Raw genomic sequence first — 24,328 nt, forward strand, 5'->3', positions numbered from 1 at the left:
TGGCCTAGACACACACATCATTACTGGTACAACAGGCTGGATATATCACTCTTCTGACAATGAAAGACATAAAAGTTTACGTAAGCAGAATTAAACTCTCAGTCCCGATCCTAATGCATCTTCATAACTTTTTTCTCTTGTGATGAACAAATGCTGTGATGAAGTATTTAGTTGTTACTGTAGATATCGTTAGTGCTTAATATACAAGGCATATTAGTGATTTTACAGTGGGGCGGACTAACTCTGGGGGCCCTAGACTGAGAGGGGTAGGGGCCCCCTAATTGGGCCATTTGTGCTATTTTTGGAGGCAGGAAAGAAACGAGGGGGAAATGAAAATGATGGAATATCAATAATGTGCTAATCAAAGCACAGGGGGGCAGCTGTAAAACTTACCGATCAGGGTGGGGCAGGAGTGCTGTCAGTCAAATTTGCCGATCAGGGGGAGGGAGGGTATTGCAGCAATGGATCAGTCAGCCAAATGTAAGATATATTATTATGAAATACTTTAACCAAAATTGTTATATACTGTAAATGGTTTGAAGTGGACATTTGATTTATGTATTTTGTTACAAAAAAGATAAAAACTCAAAATCAGCCCCCTAGAACGCAGGGGCTGCAGTTCTTTTGCCCCCTTGCCCCTGCTTTATAGGTTAAACAGGGTAACTGGATCTGACACATTAAAAAAATTTCATTCTGATGTCATAAATTAGAATCACAAATTGCCATAGTGCAAGTCGAAGTACATCTGTTTGAAAACAATTATCTATGCTACTCTTACATATACATATTATTATTCTTATACTTTACTGTGCATATAAAACTCAAAGAGGGTACATGTATGCATGTAACTGTCAAGCATGAAGCAGGCAGTGTCATGGTCTAGGGTTGTATTGCTGGTGACAGATTTGGTGAATCTCAACCATCTTGGCCATTGTTGCATACTACAAAGGCATGGCACCCCATCAGGATTACTGCTGATTGGGAATTACCTCAGACGAACTGGAAGATACATCAGATGATTTCCTGCCGAAACCTGTTAACTGAAAGCCTCTTGTCTGTGAAGTTGTTAGCAAGAGGAATGGTGACTATTTTGAGGACTATTTTGAGACCATTCCCTTGTTTCTTGAACACTGCTTTGGTAATACATTTTTTTTTTATATTTTATTTCTTTCAAGTACTTATCTAAAAACATATGATGCAAAACAAGTGTAGTCAAACTCAAACAGACAGATAGACACAGAAGGAGGCTAGGGTAAGAACTGGCTTGTTAAAGGGCATTCACATTTTACAATCCAGTAATTGCGATGTCATTTTACACTCCTGGGTCTCTTTGTAGACACGGGGTTTCTGTTAATGGACGTTCTATACCACAAGGGCCTTTGTTGATGGCTCAGCCATAATTTTTCATGGCAAATGACATTGCTGCCTTCAAGGGAATCAGTCTCCATACAACTGCTTCTCTACATCCCCATTCTTAATATTCATACTGACAAATGAATGGAGCTAGAAAACAGCCTTGATATTTCCAGGACATGGGTAGGTGGACTGGGAGAGCAGAGGACTGGAATAGGATCCATTAGAATTGACAGTAGCTTAATTCTTCCATTGAGTGTCTCCCCATAGATGACTAATTCATTTTCCTTAATTATTAGGGTCGATTCTGGCAAATAGCCAGAGACACTCAATGCAAGTTGGTGTCAGTATTTATAAGCTATGCGTGGCACAGATTCAAGGAGCTTTAATTTTTGCTAAAGGGTTGCAACAGCTTGGATGAAACTTAAATGCAGTTTCGATCAACTGAACCTAATCTGACCACTCTGTCTAAAACAGTAAATGCATCCAAAAAATTTGAATTGCATTTAGATTTTATTGATATACCATGATCAAATGTGCAAATCTTGTTTGAAACTAATTGTTCCTGCTCGATGAGCTGGAAAACATACTGTCAGTTATTGCTTGCACCACTATTCAATAAATAACACCATAGACCTACTTACGAACCCATGTGGGATAAAGCAATTACTATATGAAGAAAAATTCTTCAAACACCCAAGTTGTGAACTTGCAGAGTTGGGCATGCGATAGTAATTATAAGCTGAAAGCTTCACTCCTGGGTCTGAATATAAATGCTGGCACATGCATTGCTTTTAAAGCTGATCCTAGAGCAAGAGGAGACAAGCAAAGAGGTTTCAGGGAGTTCTCAGAGCGCTTGACCTGCTCTATTTAATAATCTTTTAATAGACCAATTCATAAGAAGACTGTGATCCAGGTGATCCATCATGCTCTTCTTCAAGCATCATGTGATACAAGCAGGCCAGCATGTGCAGAGATATGAAAGCCGGGTCTCTGCCTTTGGCAGGAAACGATGTGCCTGAAAAATAGAGACACACTATTATTTTAAACAGGCATAGCAGAATGGACTGCACCTAAAGGAAGTACTGTAGCTTTTTAACAAATAGGGCATATCATATGGTTTATAAATCACAGAATCAAATCAGACTTGCTTTTTTAGGAATTAATAATATTATCAAGTATCAATAATGCAATCTAGACAGTATGTGACCATTGTCTTGTGTCGTGTATGTATCTTGCGTGTGCATGTTGAGCTGTCATATAAGTACACTGGAGAGCCATTTGCAACCACTGACAATTCCCTGTGTGTTAGCATACTCGGCCAATAAACCCCATTTTGAATTGTCGTTAATTATTAGATTGTGAAATATGGAAGATTTTACTTTCTTCTCACACGTGAGAAAGCTGCATGCAGCCCATTAAACCGGAAATTGAATGATGTGTGATTAAACAAGGGCCAAACTGTGATGAAATCAAGGTATCAATACAGAGTTATGTCACAATGACTGTTTCTTTGGTTAGCTTCAGATTCTGTTAGCTATGGTTATTCAGCCCCAGGATTCCTAAAAGACTCTTTCAGTCTCCATAAGGAAGTAAACAGCGAAGGATACTGTACATTGTAATAGTATGTCTCAGTATGATATATATTGTTACTGTAATAATGAATTTCATTTGGCTTTTATGTTCTTTTTAAAGAAATCAGCAGTGTATTGTGGCAGTTAGAGAAATATGAATGAAATTAAATAAACCTTCCTTACTAGTTAGGCATTTCTCTCCCAGGGTTCAATGTACTCAAGACCCAAGTGAGCAAATATTTCCTCTTCGGTCTTTGCTAACAGGAAGATTTGCTGGGGAATCAACAAATAATCAATAAAAATGATTGAAAAAATAGTGGTCTTTATGCATCAGTCAGAATTACATCCATCCATCTTCCAGGAACACCATGGACCGGATTCTTGTTTTTGGGCTGTGGGATGGAATTCACAAAACACAGGGGAAACATAGTCCTGCCTCATAGACAGTGCACAGGCAGGATTTAAACCATCGCAACCCAGTGCACCAATATGTCTCCCGGCCTACAATGCAGTAAAACAAAATGCGAATTTAACAACTGAATACCAAAGATACTTCCTTTGCTAAAGATCCTGTATAGCACAGAAACTCTCTCTGCAATGGTGGCTACCGAGCAGAACCACAGCCTGAACCATCTCAAATTCAATTCAATTCAATTCAATTAAATTTTATTTGTATAGCACATTTTCACAACATCACATTGTCTCAAAGCACTTTACAGCATCCCTGCCCAAAGCCCCCAGTGAGCAAGCCAGAGGTGACAGTGGCAAGGAAAAACTCTCTAGAAGGATGAAACCTCAGAAGGAACCAGACTCAAAGGGGGAGCCCATCCTCCAGGGGCTGGCAGAGGAAGCCAAATGAGCAAGATGGCAAAGTCCCAATTCACACTGTCCCAATTTTAACATTTAAATCTCAAAGCAGGGGGCAGGCAGGTGATGGCAGGCAATTGCTGGTGCTGCTTCAGATGGCTGGACAAACAGTGGTACGGCAGCAGGGCAGGCAGGGAAGACGTCACGGGCAGGAGGGCGAGCAGGCCGGAAAGACGCCACGGCTAGTGGAGGTGTCGCAGGCAGCGGGGTAATATTTAAAACTGTATAACCAAATCAAGTAAATGTTTTACTGTTTTCTTTCTCGCAGTATCTGAGCTACAAGACACAACTGGTGTTTAATGTGTACTGTAACCACATTAAAAGAACCAGACAGATGTGGTAGGTTTGTGCTGACTGCAATTCCAGCCTACGAATCAAAGACAGAGTGGTGGAAGCTGTAATCTGGACCTATTCTGCCTTGAGCGATACAGACATGCAAAATAAAACAGAAACGGGGGGGGGGATCATTTCCGGAAATCTCTTTGCGCACAAAAAGCAACAAACAAACACATAAATAATACCTTAAAAGCCATATTTGGGAAATGTGTCTATAATAATTGTTTGTGCACACATCTCTCATTCTTTGCATACCAATGGTCAGGGGATAAATATTAATCTAAATTTGATTACCCCTCCAACACTGAGAAATAATAACACATACAGCTCTCTTTTGAGACAGAAATCACACCCCCTTGTTTTCCATTAACAGGTCCTTTGTATGTCGGCTCGTAATTAAGCAGAAATCATTGACCCTTTCTATGGATCAGCTGCTAAAACGGCAAAGTCATACATAAGATGAGAAGCTTTTCAACTTGTAACAGCATATGGTTCAGAAGTGCCTAATGATGAAACATCATTCCTTAAGCTAAATATAACAGTTAAAAATGTTACATAAATTCCAGCTGATGAAAATGTCACATCAACGTTTCAATCAAGAGGTTTCCATTTAAAACAGCATAACCAAACCTTGGATCCATATGTTGATTTTGGTCTAAATAGATATCTGAAATTTTACATAACATTTTTGTCAAAACACTTTCAGGGTAAGATTAAATGTGTTAGCTGACAAGTGTTCTTGACTGTCTAATTGGTCTAAACCAAAGTATGTTAGGAATAATTATTATGTTGAAAAGTAGACCTGATGTTTGCAAATATTTCTGACATATTCAAAATTTTTTTGCAAAGCATTGTTTGCTCATTTGTAGCCATGAATAATTAACTAATGGGCAAGAAATGCATTAGTAACCATATTCTGAACTGTTAAAAAATGTTCCAGATGAAAGGAACATACTTCCAGCCATTCACATTTTCAGGAGTATAACAAACGGTTATTTTGGTCAAAACAATTCTAGTTCGAATGCAAACTCCCCAAATAATGTGTTTTGTTGTGTCATTTGAATTGTGCAATGCATTCAGCCAAGCATGATGAATTCTGAGCTCAGATGGACCAAAAAACACTTAACATGATGTATCACATAAAAGACAATAATGGAGGCACACGCTGATCTACAGTAGCACAGACTTACGGCGCCAACCAAAAGGAAGGATTTTTGCCAGACTCCAGCCCAAATCCATGACTTGATTAACCCTATAAAATTCCAAAATGTGAGTTTATTTTTCTTGTTATTAAACAGGAATTGAAATCCACAATCATAGTTTGCAAATTATGTTTTACCCATTATAACAGCTACTGTAATTCGATTAGATTCATCAAGGGTGCAATTACAGCTAGCTGCAACTAAAGCCATACGGGCCTTTACCCATATAATCTCAGTTAAAAAAAAGTTTCTCCAGAAAATCTGGCCTTCATCAGTCAGGAGTTTGCTCTGTCCTCCGGCGGCTCTGAGGCAGCCCCGGCCTTACTATAACTCACTGTCAGACACTCCTTACACCCAGTCACCCCATTCCCACTCCCCCCACATCTGTTCCGCACGCACGGGTCTATGTGGCCCCAGACACCGCTATTCAAGTGATGCCTGTGGCATTAATTCTCGCTTATTGTTCTCCCCGTTTTCAAGCAGAACTCCTCATGCTCCCGCTTGAAGTCTGCCCTCAGGGGTTCAAGGGCAATCTGCTGGCACCCGTGTCCTCACTAACAGCTGGTTTAGAAGAAATTACCACACTCAAAATGAAACTGACACTCTCCTCAACTTCCCTCAGTATTACTTGCCCAGGCAACATCTCTCTAGAGCCATCGTCTCCTAATGAGTGGGTTATTAATATCCCCTCCTGAATGTAGTCCACCATAGATGAGACTGTCCATCAGACACAGAGAGTAGAATGTGCTCCCATGAACCATAAACCAGGCTCTTTTTCTTAAGCCATTACTTTAAAATGCAGTCCAGAAAGAAGTCAATTAGTGTAACATTTCCTAACTTTTTAAGATTTCATAATTAACTTTGATCACAGACGTTCCTATATGACTGACTTTTTCGCTTTCAGCAGCATTAGCTCTTATTTTTCAGTCATTCCTAGCATTTAATGTTTTAATATCTTACTATTCTCCAGACGATCAATCATCAACATGTATGTCCATCTTCCAGCTGCATGTCTTGGTCAGGGTGATGGGATATCTGTCCATCTCTGGGCACATCCCTGCACACGCTCACACAAAATCATATTCTATGGGCAAACTTTTGGAGCAGTGTTTCCCAGTCCGGTCCTCAGGGATCCACAGACCACATTTTTTGCTGCCAGACAGGGAGGGAGCAAAAACGTCGCCTGGCTGGGTGCTTACAGAGTACCAACTCAACCAATACTCACTTTAAACCCGTGAAAACTAGATAAGCTTCAATGAGTGTGTCAGACTACAGGGGCTGCTGCCAGTCATGATCAAATTAATGCCAGTACTGCTATATGATGCAATATCATATTAATACTTAAGTAATATTCACTGTCAGTATTACATTGTCACCAACTGTTTACTATTTATACTCATTCAAGTACAATTTCTGACGGGTCAGAAAGCCAATGTGCTGCAAAACAACTGCCAGTTGTAGGCACATGTTCTTATAAACATGCACACACGCGCTAGCAATAATAAACTTGACTGGTCATACCATTAGAGGGTATTAATGCATACAGTACCTGTCAGGGACTTTAGAAAAACAGAGTTTGAAAGATTAAAGCAGTGGATGATAGTTATGTGGTTTACGCTGAAAAGTATTTACTGCTATTAGGTCTATAGTGTCCCCAGCCTTGGGCCCTATATGCTGCCACAACCTTGACCAGAATAAGCTGTTAGAAGAAAGTAGGATGGATTTCCCTTTTGTTGCAAAGGTACTTGTAAAAGAATGTATTGGAGGTGATTTATTTTAATTATTGCTTTTTCCAGGAATGGGGTTTTTTAAGTGCTGCATCTAGCAGAGTTTCATTTTGTCCAATTTTCTATATCGCTCACTATTTAGATTTCTTAATGTTGTTCCCAAGGACAAAGCCAGAGAACAGATTTGCTGGAGTGTTTAATTTCACATTAATGTATCGGTACAGTATGAAAATTAGAAATGTCTTCATATTGTTTATGGCATTTGTATGGAATAAGTGCAGTTCTAAGCAAATAGAGGGATCCTCGTTTTAAAATTGTAACGTCTTCATTTTTCATTTTGTATTTTTAATAATTAAACCACAGATGGTTTGCTGTTACTTTGAGAGTTTCACAAAAATGAATTCCAAAAAATCTTAAAAAAAAAAAAAATCTAAAAAAAATGATGCTCAAAGTAAGTACATGGTGAGTTTGGACCCTATCCCAGAAAGTACCTAACGCTGGCAACCGAGAGATACCAGTTCACCTAAACCAGTTTGGAAGGATACCCAGAATACACTGAGAGGACATCCGAACACACAGAACCCACAACCCTGAGAGTGTAAGTTTGCAGAACCACACAGCGAATCACCACTTCACAGAAAATAAAAAGATACAACGAGAAAATCGGTTGTGTGGCAGGATGGACAGAGGTGGGCATGCCAGCATTGGAATGTTAAAACAAAAACACTTCTCAAATTAATTTATGAAAAGTCCTTAACAAAACTAAAACATAAATTGTGGGTGCAGCCTATATCAACGGGGACCTGTGTCAGACTCCCAAAATCGCCCTGAATCCTATCAACACGACCTGTTTAACCCTAAACAAAGTAATCATCCCAATGAGCATCAAACGGGTCTCATTATCTGATTTTTCTCTAAGCACAGGGGCCAGATGATTACTCACAGCAACAAAACACTATCTCTAGAAAACAGCTAGATTCTACCATCTACCTGCTGACGGTGATGCAGCAGTCACAGAGGTGGCAGTAAATCACTGTTGAAAAGCCAGCCTGGCTTGACAACAAAACCATGTGACACTTGGATTCACTAGTGAAGGCACGAATGCACACGACATATGCAACAAGGGTGGTGACAGAAAAAACAGGGACCTTGTCATAAAAGATCTGTGTCTTTTGAGGTCCCTGTAAGTCACTCTGATAAAGCAGTATATAAAGAAAACAAAATGCTTTGATGTATATGCATACTTATATCAAAGTAAGGAATGATAAGACTGTACCAGAAAATAGTGCGAAGCTTTTCTTAGGACATACGTAACATTAGAGCGTATACATGACAGGCCTAAAAATGAAATCAGATCTTTTCAGAGCACAGGAAGCCACGGAGCCTATTCCACGCTAGAACATAGCAGAAGGCAAGGGTCGAGTGAGATTCAAGTCCACTGCAGGGCAAAGTCCACTGCAGGGCAAATACCCTACAGGGCAATTTAGGGATGTAAGCTGGGTTAACTGCATGTGTTTGGACTGCACAAGTAAGGTCTTATCTCGCAACGACATACTTTTGCTAAAGTAAACTTTGCAAAGACCATTCATGTTGCATTCTTGGGGGACCTTAAGCCACAATAGGTGGATAATTAAATACACATTCCATCATCACCCACTAGGGAACCACTCTGGCATTAATGCATTCTTAGATCATCTGAAATATATTCATTCTGATGATGCTGCGCAGCTTTTCTAAAATCATATATAACGCAATGGTAGACAGTTTTATTGATATCTAATTATTTCATAATACGCCCTATTCAAATAATCATCAAAAAGTAGAGTTAAGCAAAGAAAAATTCACAGAAGCTCCATGTTCCACCACAAAATAGATTTCCCTTATCAAGATGTCAAGTACAATTCATTCAGACTTCACTGTGAATGCCTTTCTTACTTTTGAAATAAAATTTTAAAAGTAGTATCTGGTGATTTAAAAATCTTTTTTGAAAGTCTAATTTAAAAAAATGCTATCCTGAGAGTATTCAGAAAGTAAAAGGTGACCCTGAAACTTCAGCAATTATTTCAGTAATTGCAGGAAAGATCATACACTTTATGCACATAAAACATAATTGTAACACTTTTAATTTTCTTCATTCAGTATTATTCCAGCAATTTTATTTCTTTAAAGAAGGAGGGCAACAGAAAATTGCATCATATATACAAAAGGAAATCAAAAAGCTTTGTTTACAAAAATCACAAAATTAAATCATCATGTAACAATGAAATATTCCAACAGATGAATAGACACTAGAATATCAATGGAATAACTGTACCTATAGAACATCTTACACACATAATGTACAAAGCCAATTTTACCACACAGTTCAGAAATGCCCTTAGATTGATACCCACTTAAAACATAAAACTGTTAAAATCTTCCCAGTAACAATGGAGATTACACTAAATTTTCTAAACCGTGATATGTATTACTGCTGCTACTCCACAATTGCCATCCGATGCATACAGATGCAAAAATGCTGAGTTACTCAATAAGAATAACAAAGGTTCTTAGCTTTGCCAAATACTATAAATAATTTATTAGTCACTCAAAAGCAGTATTAGGTGGCTGCACTAGCACTGAGGAGTTGCTAAATTAAAAAATAAATGAAATTATATTAAATGCTATTTTTCCCTTATTATGTTTTCTAGACCTGTTTCAGTACAAGAAAATTCATTTTATTCCATTTTGATTTAGCAGAAAAAAACATTTTCAGGGCACTTGATGGCCAGCCATTTAGATAAGCAAGATTTGTTGCTAATTGATTGATTAATCAATGCTTAACTTAACAATGCTCTACCTCAGCATCAGCAGTTCCTTAATGTACATTTACCTTATTGAGTATTTTTTTCAACCACTTACACTACTTAGGCTTATCATGCCAGATAGAATAACACTTTTAAAGGGAGAAGATTTTATACTAATATATTCCAAAGTAGCATGCATAGCATGTACAGTCCTTTGTATTATATTATTGAGCTTTTATTGTTTAAGCACATAATTGTGTCCCGGTTGAATCAAAATGGAATCAAATAAAATTTCTTTAATTTAATTTTACAATGGATAGCTTATAATTTAGAAGCTGGTAAATTGTTGAATTCTGCTATAGCTAACACCCCACACTGAAAATATATGTAAAATAACTGGAATTTTGATTGAACTTGGAACAATCTGTATGTTGCATGATGATTTACATATTCTTTGTTGGAATATGTGTGCCGCTGTGTGTGTGCTGTAACCAAAACAAGACTGAAGCATCGAAATATGAATCGTGTCTGTAGTCCATGACTCCAGTAGTAAAAGAATGTGTCTGACAGTCAACAGCCAGGAATTTAATTGTATATCATTAGACTGTTTATGAGCTGCAAAATATAATTATAAAACTCCTGCATTTCTATTTTGCAATTAAATTACAGGCCACTTAGTAGAGAAACAGACAGTATGCAATTGTATTTCAATCTAAATCTGGTTTGTGCAACTAACAGGAAGAAACTGTACAATTCTTTGATCTGAGAGATGAAGATGGGAGATTCCTTAATTAGACATTTATTTACATCTCAGAAGGACCACACAGTGAAATGTGTATGGCATAGCATTTAGATGTATAAATTGCATCACCGATCTGAGTTGTGACATTTTAACTGCAAAAGTATCTGTGAAGTTTTAGCTATGCCTTTATAGGTTGTGCTGTGAATTCCTGTCTTCTGTAGAAAAAGCAGAAATACAGTAGTGTTTGAATTTCACAAAGTCGAGAAATCTGACTGACCACAATGTGCAAACTGAAAACTGCGAAAATTCAGATGACTGTGCTGTTAACTGTAGTGCTGGGCACTTCCCAGCAGCTGAACACTGCAGTTACTATGTGTGTGTTCCAGGTGACGTGGGGCTAGTCCATGTTTCCCTGCCATGTTTCCCTGCCATGTTTCCCCATGTGCGCCACTCCCCCCTCGGCTAACAGACAATGCTAGTTGCCCTTCCTTTGTAAAAAATGTCTTGTACTCGTAAAATTCCCGTCTGCACGTTTGTGTGCATGTTTGTTATCTTTCGAGTGCCTCTCCGTACAGTCTCCCACAGTTTGTTAATGTATTACTAAAATAATAATACGTATTTATCCAGCCCTGTGTCTGTGTAGCAATATGTACTCTTGCTTGTTGGTTGTGCTGCGTCCTTTTAATGTGGGAGTTCTGCTGGCTGCCTCGTGCTGTCTTTGCTGGTGGAGTGCCACACTGGGGGATCAATGGGGATATCCACATGGCGCATGCCTATGAAGGCTCCAGAGGGACTGCAGAGGGAAGTAGAAATGCTCCAAGCTGAGATACTGGGGAGGTCGTTTGACCTGTATCGCTCAGTAATACGCAGACTTGATGGAGTGACCACCCCCAGGGAGCCCAAGGTGGAAAGGCAGACCAGAGACTTCGCCTACAGCCAAGTTCCCCCATCCCCACTACCATGGCAGCGCTGGTCAGGCTTCTGAAGTTTAATGGGTAACAGCCATGGGAGCTCTACAAAGTCCAGCTTAATTTGGTGGCCAAGCTTGCTGGACATACGCAGTGGATACTGGTAGGGAAAAGATGGCATTCACCCTGGAAAAAGGCCTATAGCACTTCAGGGTGCTCCTCTTTGGGCTCAGCAAAGCTCCCACGATGTTTGATTGCGAAGCTGCTGGCGGAGATCCCCGAGAACCACTGCACTGTCTACCTGAACTACCTGCTGGTCCACGTGTCCAGCTTTGACAGTGCAACGGCTAACCCTACATGAAGTCATCATCGGCATCTGCTATGCCAACCTGCACTTGGTCGGTGAAGTACCTGGGCCATGTGGTCTGCGAGTGGGGCATTACCACTGACCCAGAGAAGGTGGAGGCAGTGGAGTCCTGGCTTTTTCTGCAGTCAGCATCCAAGCTGTGCAGTTTCCTGGGCCAGGGCTCCTACTACGAGGGCTTCATCTGTGGACATTGCGTCCCCCCCCCCCCTTCATTCTGGGGTTCCCTCTTACCCAGCTTTTACTGTACCTTCATCCTGGATATTTATCCTAGCAACGTTAATATCAAGCTGTCCATTACAACACCCAGAGGGAGAGCAGGTTGTTGGATTTTACAGCCACTGCGTGAGTCTACCAGAAAAAAAACTACTGCGAGACGAGATGAGAGCTGCTGCCGATGGTTGCCAGACTGTCGCAGTTCCGCCCTTACTGTACCTCTATGGGAGCCAGCCTGACCACGCCTTGCTAGTCTGGCTCATGAACTACAGGGACCTCAATGGCTAGGTAGCCAGATAGCTGGAGAAACTCCAGTCCTTCCAATTGCAGAGCCTTTTCAGGACTGCCAACAGAGAGCACTGTTATTTAAAATCCCTGTCTGACTTCCTCTGTCCTGCTGTGGCTGATGAAGAAGACAATTTCAGAAAAGGTTCTACAGTCGACTCTTCTGCAACACAGCTTTTCCCATCACGGTTTCAATATATCGTGGGGTTGGCATACAAGATAAAATGGGGAGTTCTGGGTCTTTTGTGAAAGCTACAGATTAAATGCAAAGGCCAACAGAAGACACACAAAACATTTAACTCATAAACACATAAAATATATCTAGAGTGCTGGTTTGAAGGAGAGCAAGTATATTTACAGCAGATCTTTGTATCTTGCGTTTCTCATATATTTTCACTTTCCTTTGCTTACCAAAAAATTTTACGAGTTTTTTCCAGATTTCAGGGGGCCCACTCCCCTAACCCTCGCAATGCAGAAGGGCCGACTGTACTGGCTTTATTATGTCAAAATTATTTGTTTTTGCAAAATCCAATGTGGACCAATCTACTTTAATATGAAAACTTTGCAAAGATACTTTTTGTAGAACAGGTGGCAGCACACCAAATCATGAACCACCTGAAATGTTAGAACTCAATATCAAGCACGCAGAATGCCTGCCTATGTGTGTACGTACAAGCACATCATCCTCAGCTGCAGTGTCTTCCACACATTCTGAAGTAACCAAACAGAAGCAAACAAAATTACGTTTCTGTGATAGGTAAGGTACTGCGATGGGCTGCCCCCCCCCCCCGTCCTGGGTTGTTCCCCGCCTCGTGCCCATAGCTTCCGGGATAGGCTCTGGACCCACCCCCCCAACCCAGAAGGATAAGCGGTTTGGAAAATGGATGGATGGATGGATGGATGATAGGTAAGGTAAAACACTGTCTGTTGTTCGGAGATTCTTTACAGTGTGGGACAAAGACGTTAAAATTGCTATGTGCGAGACATGAAGAAAAACTTGTCCGTAGATGAACTACCGCAAAAACATTTGGAACGGCTAATTTTATTCAATACTTGGGGAACCATTTTTATTTGAAAAGGTTATTTAAAATATTTTGCCTGCAGAAAGCTAAGCTCATTAAAGAAGTGTTAAAAAATGTTCAGTCTGCTAATTATTGTTAAACTAAGAAAATCAGAATTGGCCAGGGTCAGCAGGTCAGGCTTAAAAAATGGCAATCAGGATCAGCCATGAAAAATGCAATTGGTGCATCCCTACTATTCATACTGTCCATTAAGCCACAGTGCTGGTTTATCATAAGCATCACTTACTGACTTCAGTTAACCAAATTTATGATCGAGAGGGCTGATTTCTCCAATGACAAAACATAATGGAAATATGATTCCATACCAAACCAAGTTTACAACATAAATGCCTACATAAGTCAAGATTCGTCAGTCAAGTTTGCCAGTCAGTCAGTGGTAAAACGAACGTTTGTGTCAATTACGCAATACAGCTAAAAGTAGAAATATTATGGTGGGTGTAATTTCACATAAGAGATTTCATTTTCTTACTATTAGGAATATTAGAAGTCCTGGTGAGGGTCCCAAGTTGCACAGCACAAATGCAGGGATACCCCTTGGACCGGATGCCAATCCAGCATAAATTACATACATGCACACAAGTTCCATCATACACTACAGGCAATTCAAAGATACCTGACTGCCTGCTATTGAATTGCAGGTGGAAATCCATATGATATGACAAACATTCCACACAAACAGAATGAATAGCATTGATTAGTGAAACTTTATTCATCCCTGCGTGCAAATGTTCTTTTCACCTATACCATCTTCCTCTCCATGAGTTACATATACAGTTGAGAGCAAGTTTGAGGGTCAGAGTGCATGGTTGGCCAGCACCCCTGGAACAATGTTTGTAAACCTGACTGCACAACTAGGTGCTTGATTTTGTACACCAGTGGTAATCGGTCCGAATAATACACCTGAATTCAATGATTAAGAAGTGTGTCCCAATACTTTAATCCATATAGGGTATTTCACCTGTTCGGCTTGCTTACATTTCCTTTCATATATTATATTATTAGTTGTTGGTATCAAATTTTCATAGCTATTGTGAAAAGGTAGCTACTGCGGCAATTTTATAAAAAGGAGCAAATCTGCTGTACCCATCCTTGTCATATTCAAACTATATACAAACCTGCATAAAGTAAATAAGAATGTCTGTCTGAGACTGATCTGGAATGAAGGCAAACGGTACAACAGAAATAAACTGAACCGACATGCACATCTAATATGACAAACTAAGGAAATTAACAGGTATGTGACGTGACGGCTTGAGCACCAAATCAGCTATTTCCAGGTACCTTCTAAAGTGTTACATCACAGACTAATAGCCTTTACATCCAGGGCCCAATTAATTGCAGGCAATGAGTTTTATATTAACTACTTTTTTTGTTCCCCTTATCAGTCATATTACACAGTCATTAATTGTTTTCCTTTCCCCAGTGGAATTCAATCCAGCCACAAAATTATTATAGCCTGAAATTAAAATCTATATTTACATTGTTAAGTAATTGCATGCTGAAATTACAGCCCTTGTTCAAGGTGATAGCAATAAAAGACAGCATATTTAATTGGCTTTCACAAGAAGTCCCTGTATAACAAACGTCTAAAACTTGTATCTCAGATATGGTATCTTAGATTAGTTTTCCATTTGACAAGATGCTCATTTTATGCAGTATGCCTTAAAAACTTATTTCACTTTTTAATGAAGTACACATCTCCAGGGTAAATTATGGTGGATGTATTTTGCAGGTAGTACATGCCTTTCGTCAACTCAAAGTAGCCCCCCATGATGAGAAAAATGCAGCGCTTGTGTGTTTTCATTTATGTCAATATGTAGATTTCACAAAACTCCAGCACTATGCACATTTCACAATGGTCCGCACATCATTGTTTAAAATGATTTTAGCATTCTTAAAAATAAAAAATGTGCACATAAGTCTCGCAGTTAAGTACTTCCTATTGGTAGACTTGCATGTCTATCCATGTGACAGGCTGCACATTTTTATTTCTTATGAAAATATACTAATTTCATTTGGGTGCCAATTTGCATGCAACAGTTTCCAGAATAAATGTAGAATCAGAAATTTCTAAAATGTAACATTCATTAAGTCCAGTAATAATAATAATAATAATAATAATAATTATTATTATTATTATATAGTGAAAACATATTGAAATATTTCCAGAAATATTGAAATATTGTGAATAAATAATTATATGGCATCTTGCAGTAGGAATTTTGCATTGCTCTGTATCAACTCTGGGAAATCTGTCCAGAACATTAAAAAAACATTAATGCCCTGATCTCATTGTCCTCTACTAGAAGAGGTCTCAGTTTCCATGTGATTTTTTTAGACATAGTGCCTTGCAGACTGCCCTGTTTTAGTTCAAATTACAGCTGACAGATTTTAGTGAGCCACACATGAAACTGAAATCTTCTGAGGGCAAAATGGAAGCGAAAACCAACGCTTATTATAAATGACAGGCATTTCCTACCACCCCTGCTCTACAAGTCTAAGCAGAAATACTGGAAGCCCTCTTTATCTTGCACTAGCCTGATGCTTATTCAGGACTGTGCAAAAGTGCCACCAAAACTAAGCTCAAAGATCTTAATACGGCTCTTTCCATAGGTACATGAGAAACCTCAGCAATCTGCATGATTTAGAGCCAGGTCAGTCCACTGAAGAAGAAGATTTGTTGAATATGGCAACAAAAGCTTTTATCATGATACCTGTAGGTAATACTTCACTCAGCAAGCAAATGTTATGATCTTTGTTTCTGATGTTTTGAATATTGTCATCAAGAAATTGGACAAAAATTTGATATCTGAATGTATCAGTGCCTGCAGTAGTTACATGGTGAGAGAGCTATGCTTTGGCCTAACAATGTTTCTGAAACTGATGAATAAAGTTTTCTCTTTAAATATGCCACTTTCCCTGTAGATATTGTCATGAACAAAAGGTCAATAATAAAAAAAAAAGCAAAAATGAGCTTGTCTCCATCATCGCATTACTGCATAATTACCATGTCTTCTTAAGAGATCCACTGCTGTTAAATGTTAATTAAATGATGTTTTAAAAACCTTTTTTGTGAAGTTGGGCATTCATGCATGCTGAGACCAGTCAGAAATTTATCACTGGCTGTGTGTGTGTGTGTGTGTGTCTGTGTCTGACTGACTGATCTGGCCTGATGATCTCACTGATGAAGGGTACCTGGCCTATTATGTATTAAAGCAGTTTTCTTCTTGAACAAACAAAATGCAGTTCAATCCAAACTGGAATTCACAGAGCAAATGGAGCTCGTTGGTGTCATAAGACATGTAAGAGGCCTTTTATCCATCACACATCCATCTTCCATAACCGCTTATCTAGTGGAGGGGTGCCTTGGGCCTGGAACCTACCGCAGAAGCAAAGGGCATGAGTCAGGAGACACCTTAGACAGGATGCCTGCACAATGCTGGACTGACACTCACACACAATCACACACAAAGGGCAATTTAGAGTCACCAATTCACCTTTAAGTGCTCTAAGCCACTATGCTGCCTGGGGTCATTTATTATTACTGAAAATAACCGAGCAGTAAAAAATAAAGGCTACTTGCAATAAATGCCTAACAGGTGCCAACGTTTATGCCCTTGACGCAGAAGAAATTACAGAATTATTTGCATGAAAATCGTAATCAAAACAATAGCCACCGTACATTCCTGTTCAGTTTTATGGCTTCAGGTTTGTTATATTTATACATAGTCTGCATTCTCTGTTTCCATGCATATATCCATGCATACAACCATTTGCAATTAACCTTTTCAATAAAACTCCAGTAATACAGAATAAGGCCAGGCACTCCTAAAACATGACAGTATTTTAGTGCAATAATTTCACACAAACATTCACTCATACATTATGGGCATAACATTCGGAGAACAAAAACCTGCTACCATGTAATTGCATTAAATTATGCGTTTTTTATTTACTCAAAACCATCATCAAGTAAAAAATCCAGCTTGAAGGCATTTTAAACAACAGTATATTTCACAGACAACATTAAATATTCATTCACTTTGCTGCCATTGGTACACCACAGGTACACAAAGCAAATGTGCCAGTATGATCAGTTTGCAATTTACCTCAGTTCCTCCTTTTTGTACATAACGCTGCTCAAATGCACCTCATCACTGCCAGCTGGGGGGAAATTAGAATTGGAGTCCCACAATACCCTTGATGATTGCACTGCCATTGCCCACCCATTCGAGCTTCAGTACAGCATGCATTGAAGCCAGGTGTTTTGAGAATCTCCTGCTGTGTGTGTAAGCAAGACGAATCAAGAACATTCTGCTTGTGGTTTCAGGCCTGGAATGTACCATTTCTGCGATGATTAGCATTACCTGCTGCCCTTTTCAAGTTTCATTTGATTGGCTAATTCAAGAAAAAGAAAAAAAAATTACATGTATTCCATATAAGATATTTACAGCGTGCTTGCATTTAACATCCTTTTAAAGCCAATTTTGTTAAACAGCTTGTTTTCACATTGTTTGTCAGAGTTTCAAAGTTGTATGTCTTTGTTTCATTCTCTGCAATACAGTCTAGTCTTATTGACTGGAGTTACTCTGAAAGTTCCTTTCTATGCAGTCTCAATAGAAAACACAGCACCAAAATTTTCAGTAGCCTATTTTTGTCTTACATTGTGTTTATAATTATGTTCAGAGCAGTTCTTCTTGCAAATGCTGAATAATAAATAGTTCTGTTAGATCTCCAGACATTTAGATGGCTACATTTTTGTTTGATCAGAAAAACCTGTGTCATGTTGATGGTTTAACTCCCCATTGAAGTTCAATTCAGATAAGAAAGTAACTGAAAGTCCTATTACAGGTATGCCCCTGCACCTGCCCCTCCCCCACAACTGTGATCACATGTGACAATAAATCAAGAACCATATAAGCAATGGCAGCACTCTGGAGGAATGTCATTTAAACCTTTTAACACTTACAAGAATTCTGAAAGCTATATTCGACTCATATTGAGTTTAGAAGTGTAGCTTCCACGGAAATTACAGTACACCTTATCGATACACTTAACATCTCTGATTAATTGGGATCTATGACCCAGCAAAGACAAATCTCTTGGCTGAGCAATTAAAGTAACTTTAGTACTTCAATAAGGCAAAAGAATGTACTTTATCAGAAAGCTTATGAAATTGAATTCATAGCATGATTTTTTTGGGGTGAATTGTGTTTTTAACTTGAATGAAATTGTTCCTCCAGATTTTGCCCCAAAAAGTCATGCCTCCATTGATTAAGAGCATCCGCTGGGGTGGAGAACTCCAATGAATAAGAGGTTACACTGCAGGTGAGAGAATATTAATTCTTTCAAAGATACAGTTGCTGCAAGGTCTCAGAGCTGCACTTATGCAAAGGCATCATTAATCATTATGCTGTACTTTGCTTAGAGCCCCTGCTGAATGCCACACACTCGTACATACATATCTCCACTTTGCCATCACATTACAATAATCCAATATCCAATCCACAGCAAAACTCCAAAACATGTAAATATATAGAAGTCTTTAAAATCAAACAATATTTTGGCCTCTGGTGATGCCTCTTTTTCAGTATTACAACGAAAATACCCCCACAGGTTTAGTCAAACGTGTAAGCACAAAACCGCGCACACACATTTTGAAGGGTAACAGCAAAGGATTTTTTTTTTTCCTGGCTGAATTTCAGGAGTTGCACAGGTCCAGGAAGACTTCTGATCTGGGAGGGGCCTGTCTGTCACATAGTGAGTATGCCCCTGTTCCTCATACATCACCCCACACCATATTAATTATGTCACACCTTGAGATGTACAGCAGAGGACATGCTTACTAAAGTTTATCTCCGTATTTAAAAATCAGGGAGGAGGGACAAAGGCTTAAATTTGGAGGGCTACTATGCTTATTGCATACCATTACAAAAACGAGAATATTGTTCACTAAAAACCACTAAGCCATTTATATTTTTACTACTACGTCTCTGATATTTATCTTAAATGAATAATTGAAATCTTTTTGAAATCATTTTCTTTTTCCAGAATTTTTTTTTTTTAAGTAAGGTTAGCAGTTTAAAGGTTCTAAAAAAATTATGGTTTTAGCTGCTGGACCCAAATTCATTCAATGAATTCATTTCTACCGCTAACGTGCGGCTACAAACGGGTCCACTTATCTTGGCCTGAAAAGGCGGAGAACTTTCTGAAGCAGTGTCCCTCTGGCTGAGACACTTAATTGATCTTCATTATGTTAATTAAAACTCTTATCATGAATCTAAGCTTCCTAATAGAGCGTAATGTTAAAGCATTATATCACGGGATAACCTTGTAAGCAATTAGCTGATCTTGAGTACGACAAATTATAAGAATGCGTTTAGAAAAGTGGTGATGTGAAGCATATCAAGTAGGTTCAAAATGTGCCGCCATCTCGGTCTTGCGACGAGGCTGTTTTTTATGCGAAACTGGGGCTGTGTTCAGTCACGCAGTGGCTTTCAGCCTTTGCATTTTAATAAATATTGTGAAGAAAAGGATTTTGCTTTTAACGTCTGCCAGACAACTGTCAACACATTGAGCTATGGGATCTGACACTAACTGCTCCATGGAGGGATGGCAGGGACACATATTTTGACAGCTTGACCTTCTGCCAAAAAGTATATGACCCACCCTGTGCCCTGGCCTCATTCCCTGCCTTAAAATTTTCCACTCTTATGTATGCATATGAGCTGAAAGGCACCCTGTCCTCCAGTAATGTATTGTGTCATTTGTGTTGTATTTTGGCGCAGACATCATTGCCCCTTTTACATTATACCGACAAGTCGTAAAGCTGTCTTTTGATAGGAATATACCTCTAAAAGTGTCTTGTTCAAGGGTACAACAGCAATGTCCTACAAATGATATAAATCAAAGAAGTTTAAGCACCATAGCAAATACAGAAAGACAAAACACTTAATAGAGTATATATCAGCTAACAGTGGCAGCAAACGTGTGTCTATATATAATAAGAGAGAGAGAGAGCAAGCGAGAGAGAGAGAGAGAGAGAGAGAGAGATGGTCTGAGTATCACTCATTGGTACCCTCTCCTTTTAGACAACCTTCGTGGCCGTTAAAGTTTAACATTCAGTCCTAATGATTCAGTTTCAGCTCCAGGCACTCATACATATTGTCCTCTATCAGCCATCTCTCAAACAACAAGACATATTATCTCCCACATTCTGCCTCTCAGAGCATAACAAACGTTAAGGTTGATAACATGTCAAATCAGACAGCCAGGCTCTGTCAGCTCTCGTGATGCAGATAGAAAATCACCAAAATTATCATTACATGAAATGGCTAACATGGATAAAAATAGATTTGAATGAAAACTGTAAATCAAATAAGGTATAATATACATACAGGTATACAGTGTGTGTGTGTGTGTGTGTGAGTGTATTTATACATACACACACACACAATGTCAACAATTCATTGGCTAAACTAAGAAACATTATACTTCGCTATTTTTGTTGAAAGGCTGCTTGCAGTCTTGTGCGAGTGCTAATACTTTTTATGATGGTCTGATTATTATCTTATGTATCTTACTCCCCAACAGAAAATGTGAAATGCTATTTATCTGGGTACTCCGCTCAGAGAAAAAAAAACAGCTTAACATTAAAATACATGCACATAATCAGTAACACAGTTGAAATGTAACAAGAATTCCTTCGGTTCTCAAAATGATGCCTCATTGCTGGGTGACTGAAACACTGCATCAACTCTCAAACCGCGTCTCTGGTCCCCCACACAGAGGAAAGTCACCACCGATTTTATAGAATTACGTGCATATATTGGATGGTCAATGTAAATTCTAGGCTGCTTGTTGGACAACTTTTGAAATGACTAAGCTAACGCACTTTAACAAACCTGAAATCATGGATGTGCACGTAAATAAAGATGAACATAGTTTTCCTTGGCGGTCTAAGACTTTGTCACAGTACACTGATGTCCTCCATATTATTATTAAATGTATACTGATAAATTAGGTAAATATGTGTCAGCTTTATTATTATTACGTGTAGTTTTCATGATGTGATAGTTTTTAGATAGTTTTGTAATTAACCAGAATGTATTAATATTTGTTATTTAATTTCTAAGGTCTCTGCAGGCTGACATATCTCTTGATAATTAGGTTTCCCTGGTGAGTTTGTTTCTGACATCCTAATTGTTTCAGATCTAAGCATTTGTTGTAATTTTGACTGTAAACTCAGACATACATTCAACCAATACTTTTTCTCTCAAGTTCAAGACAACTACTGTATTACCCTATAGATCTATAGACACTTTTACTATTATTTCTACGTAATATCTTCAGAACATCTAAAGTGTTACTTATATAAAGTGTTAAGATAACTATAAAAGACCTTGAAATCAGGTGGGTTTTTGCCCAGATATATCCTAAAGCAGGGCAGTTTCTAGCTATTGAAAAAATCTGTGACTAAGTCAAGATGACCAGTGGCTTGACTCTTTTTTTTTTAATGGAAGATTGGCCCAGGGGCTGAAATACTCGGAGTCAAGCTTAAAATACTCAGGGCTACAGCCCCGAGTGATCAGCGCTAACAGCGGCCATATCCTAAAACAACTGAAAATAATAATAAAAAAGATTGATAAAAGCATTTAACATTCTGCCATCTAGTGTCTATGCTTAAAGAGACCTTTAGAAAACAGTGACCCTGTGGTGCATGTAGACAAACAGCCATACCTTAGTCTTGTCATACAGAGCGTGGTTGTCCAGTAACATCTTCCGCTCATGCTGGGCAAACCTTCTCAGGTCTCGTTCAAACTGCTAAAGGAAGAACACAAATTAAACAGAACCACTCAGGACAGTGAGGTCTATTTTGCATAATATATTAACAAAGGTACAAAACATTATACAAAATCACTATAAATATGACAGAGGGAACCAAAGATCGGTAACACTATACTTAAAGCAGACATCATGATACATTACAGATACCCTCATAATGCATTATAATGCATTCGTATAATACCATAAACATGGCTATATCTATTTATAAAAAGACATATCACATTAGAGCCATGCTTATTATGCATTATGAATGCTCTACAAAGCTCTCATCTACAGTATAATGCACCATAAATACCTTCATGGTTCATTATAATGGCTTATAATTATACTGACCATTATCATGCATGCAGTATCTACAGTGCATTAAAGGATACTTTATGAACGCAATATGAAGGTATCTATAATGCATTACGCATGAGTGCTTTAATGAAAGTGTTACCAAAAGATCTACAAAGTTTTATTGTCATTATGATTTTTCTTTTGAATGGTCATATATTCCCATCGAGTTTCTGTTATACAAAAAATATGCTCAGGGTGATGTACATTGCTGGCATTTCTTTCCATCTGACAATCATTTTCATATTTAAAACAAAGATGCGTTTAGCAGTATCAAGTAATTTTTCATTATTTCATATTTGCACCGCTCTTCTAAACAATTCACTGAATGTAGCTCCAGAATTAGCACATATCACTGAATAAAAGCATATTTCACAGGTAAATTAATTGCTTATTGTTATCTAAAGCAATACCATCTGCAATGCTACAAAATTCTGGAGTAAACTACAAAATTTTGAACAAAACTCTGTACTGCTTTTGGTTATATTTTAGAAACAGTCAAAATGTCTTTCATCAAAATGTTGCTGTAGAATGTTTAACAAAAGTAATAAAGCAAATGAAGCTGATCCCTTAAAGCCACAGATTTAGGACCACCTAGCAACAATGCAGAGGGACGAACACACTGTGCCTTTTCGAATGGTACGAGAGAAGTTAGTACAAAGACACATTATAAATGGGTAACTGTAGAGCAAATTAATAATGTACCAACATATCCAAAAATACTATTCCCAGACCGTTATAATATATAGCTGTTGTCTAATAAGAAGCGTTCTCATCTATAGGATGTAGCAGACACTCTCCAGAGACCTAAACTATTATCTGTTAGATCCAGAAGATAGAGGCCCTCACTAGTGTAGTTTGAGTAACTTCTGCCCCCTACACAAGCCTTAAGGTCATGGCATTCCAACCAATACCCGGAAGTATGGAATACGCATAGTCAAACCCAAATCGATGACATAATGGCTTTTACATGGGCATTCAGTTAATTAGTGTCTCTAAACTGCCCACTGTGCATTTTTATGTGTGGGCCCTGTGACAGACTGGCATCCCAACCACTGTGCTCCCAGGCCTTCGGCCCGGTTCTGGCTGGAACAGGCTTCAGGTTCCTCTTGACTCTTTGCCAGATGGAAGATGGAAAAATAGAATATAATACTATACCAAGTATCACCTTTCCAGTCTCATGCTCACCTTGAATTAAATTAGAAATAGATTGACTACAAAATTTGCACTGTGGCCAAAGTAACCATCAGGAAGCATGATTATTACCCAACTGTTAAATTACATTACTTGTTAGGGAATTCAAAAAACGACACTGAACATTTATTAAAAGTCCTCAGCATTTGTATTACTTTAAATAAAATTACTTATCCGATGGTTACTGCTATCACCTTTACAACCTCTAGCTTCAAATTAGCTGTGTTGTGAATAATAGGCTCATTGACAATTTGCACCCATTGATTTCAATAGCAGCATAAACAGTAACATTATGGAATAAAGGCTTGGCACAAATATAGCTGCCCAGTAATGGAGGTCATCTGTGCAGCACGAGTTCCTCTTGAGGAAATTCACCAAGCTTAGTGATCTGTATTCCAAAAACACACACTGTGTACCCTAGCAGTAGCATAAGATGGGCACAGTTGACATGTCCACTTATTATAAGTGACTTTAGGCTTGTTTTTCTGTAAAATCACTGCAGAACAATG

General features: G+C 38.6%; 1 protein-coding gene across 1 annotated transcript in view; it reads right to left on the bottom strand.

Moving 5' to 3' along the window:
* Nucleotides 1–624: 624 nt before the first annotated feature.
* dntt (deoxynucleotidyltransferase, terminal) overlaps nt 625–24,328 on the bottom strand; it is a 91,138-nt gene continuing 67,434 nt past the window's right edge. The window contains exons 10-12 of the mRNA XM_072709612.1: nt 22,182–22,265; nt 3,111–3,200; nt 625–2,371 (exon numbers count right to left, since the gene is read on the bottom strand). Coding sequence (XP_072565713.1) covers nt 3,114–3,200; nt 22,182–22,265 — 171 coding nt within the window. The 3' untranslated portion in view covers nt 625–2,371; nt 3,111–3,113. The remainder of the gene's footprint in view (nt 2,372–3,110; nt 3,201–22,181; nt 22,266–24,328) is intronic.

This window comes from Paramormyrops kingsleyae, chromosome 3 (assembly GCF_048594095.1).
Source record: "Paramormyrops kingsleyae isolate MSU_618 chromosome 3, PKINGS_0.4, whole genome shotgun sequence".
NCBI lineage: Eukaryota > Metazoa > Chordata > Actinopteri > Osteoglossiformes > Mormyridae > Paramormyrops > Paramormyrops kingsleyae.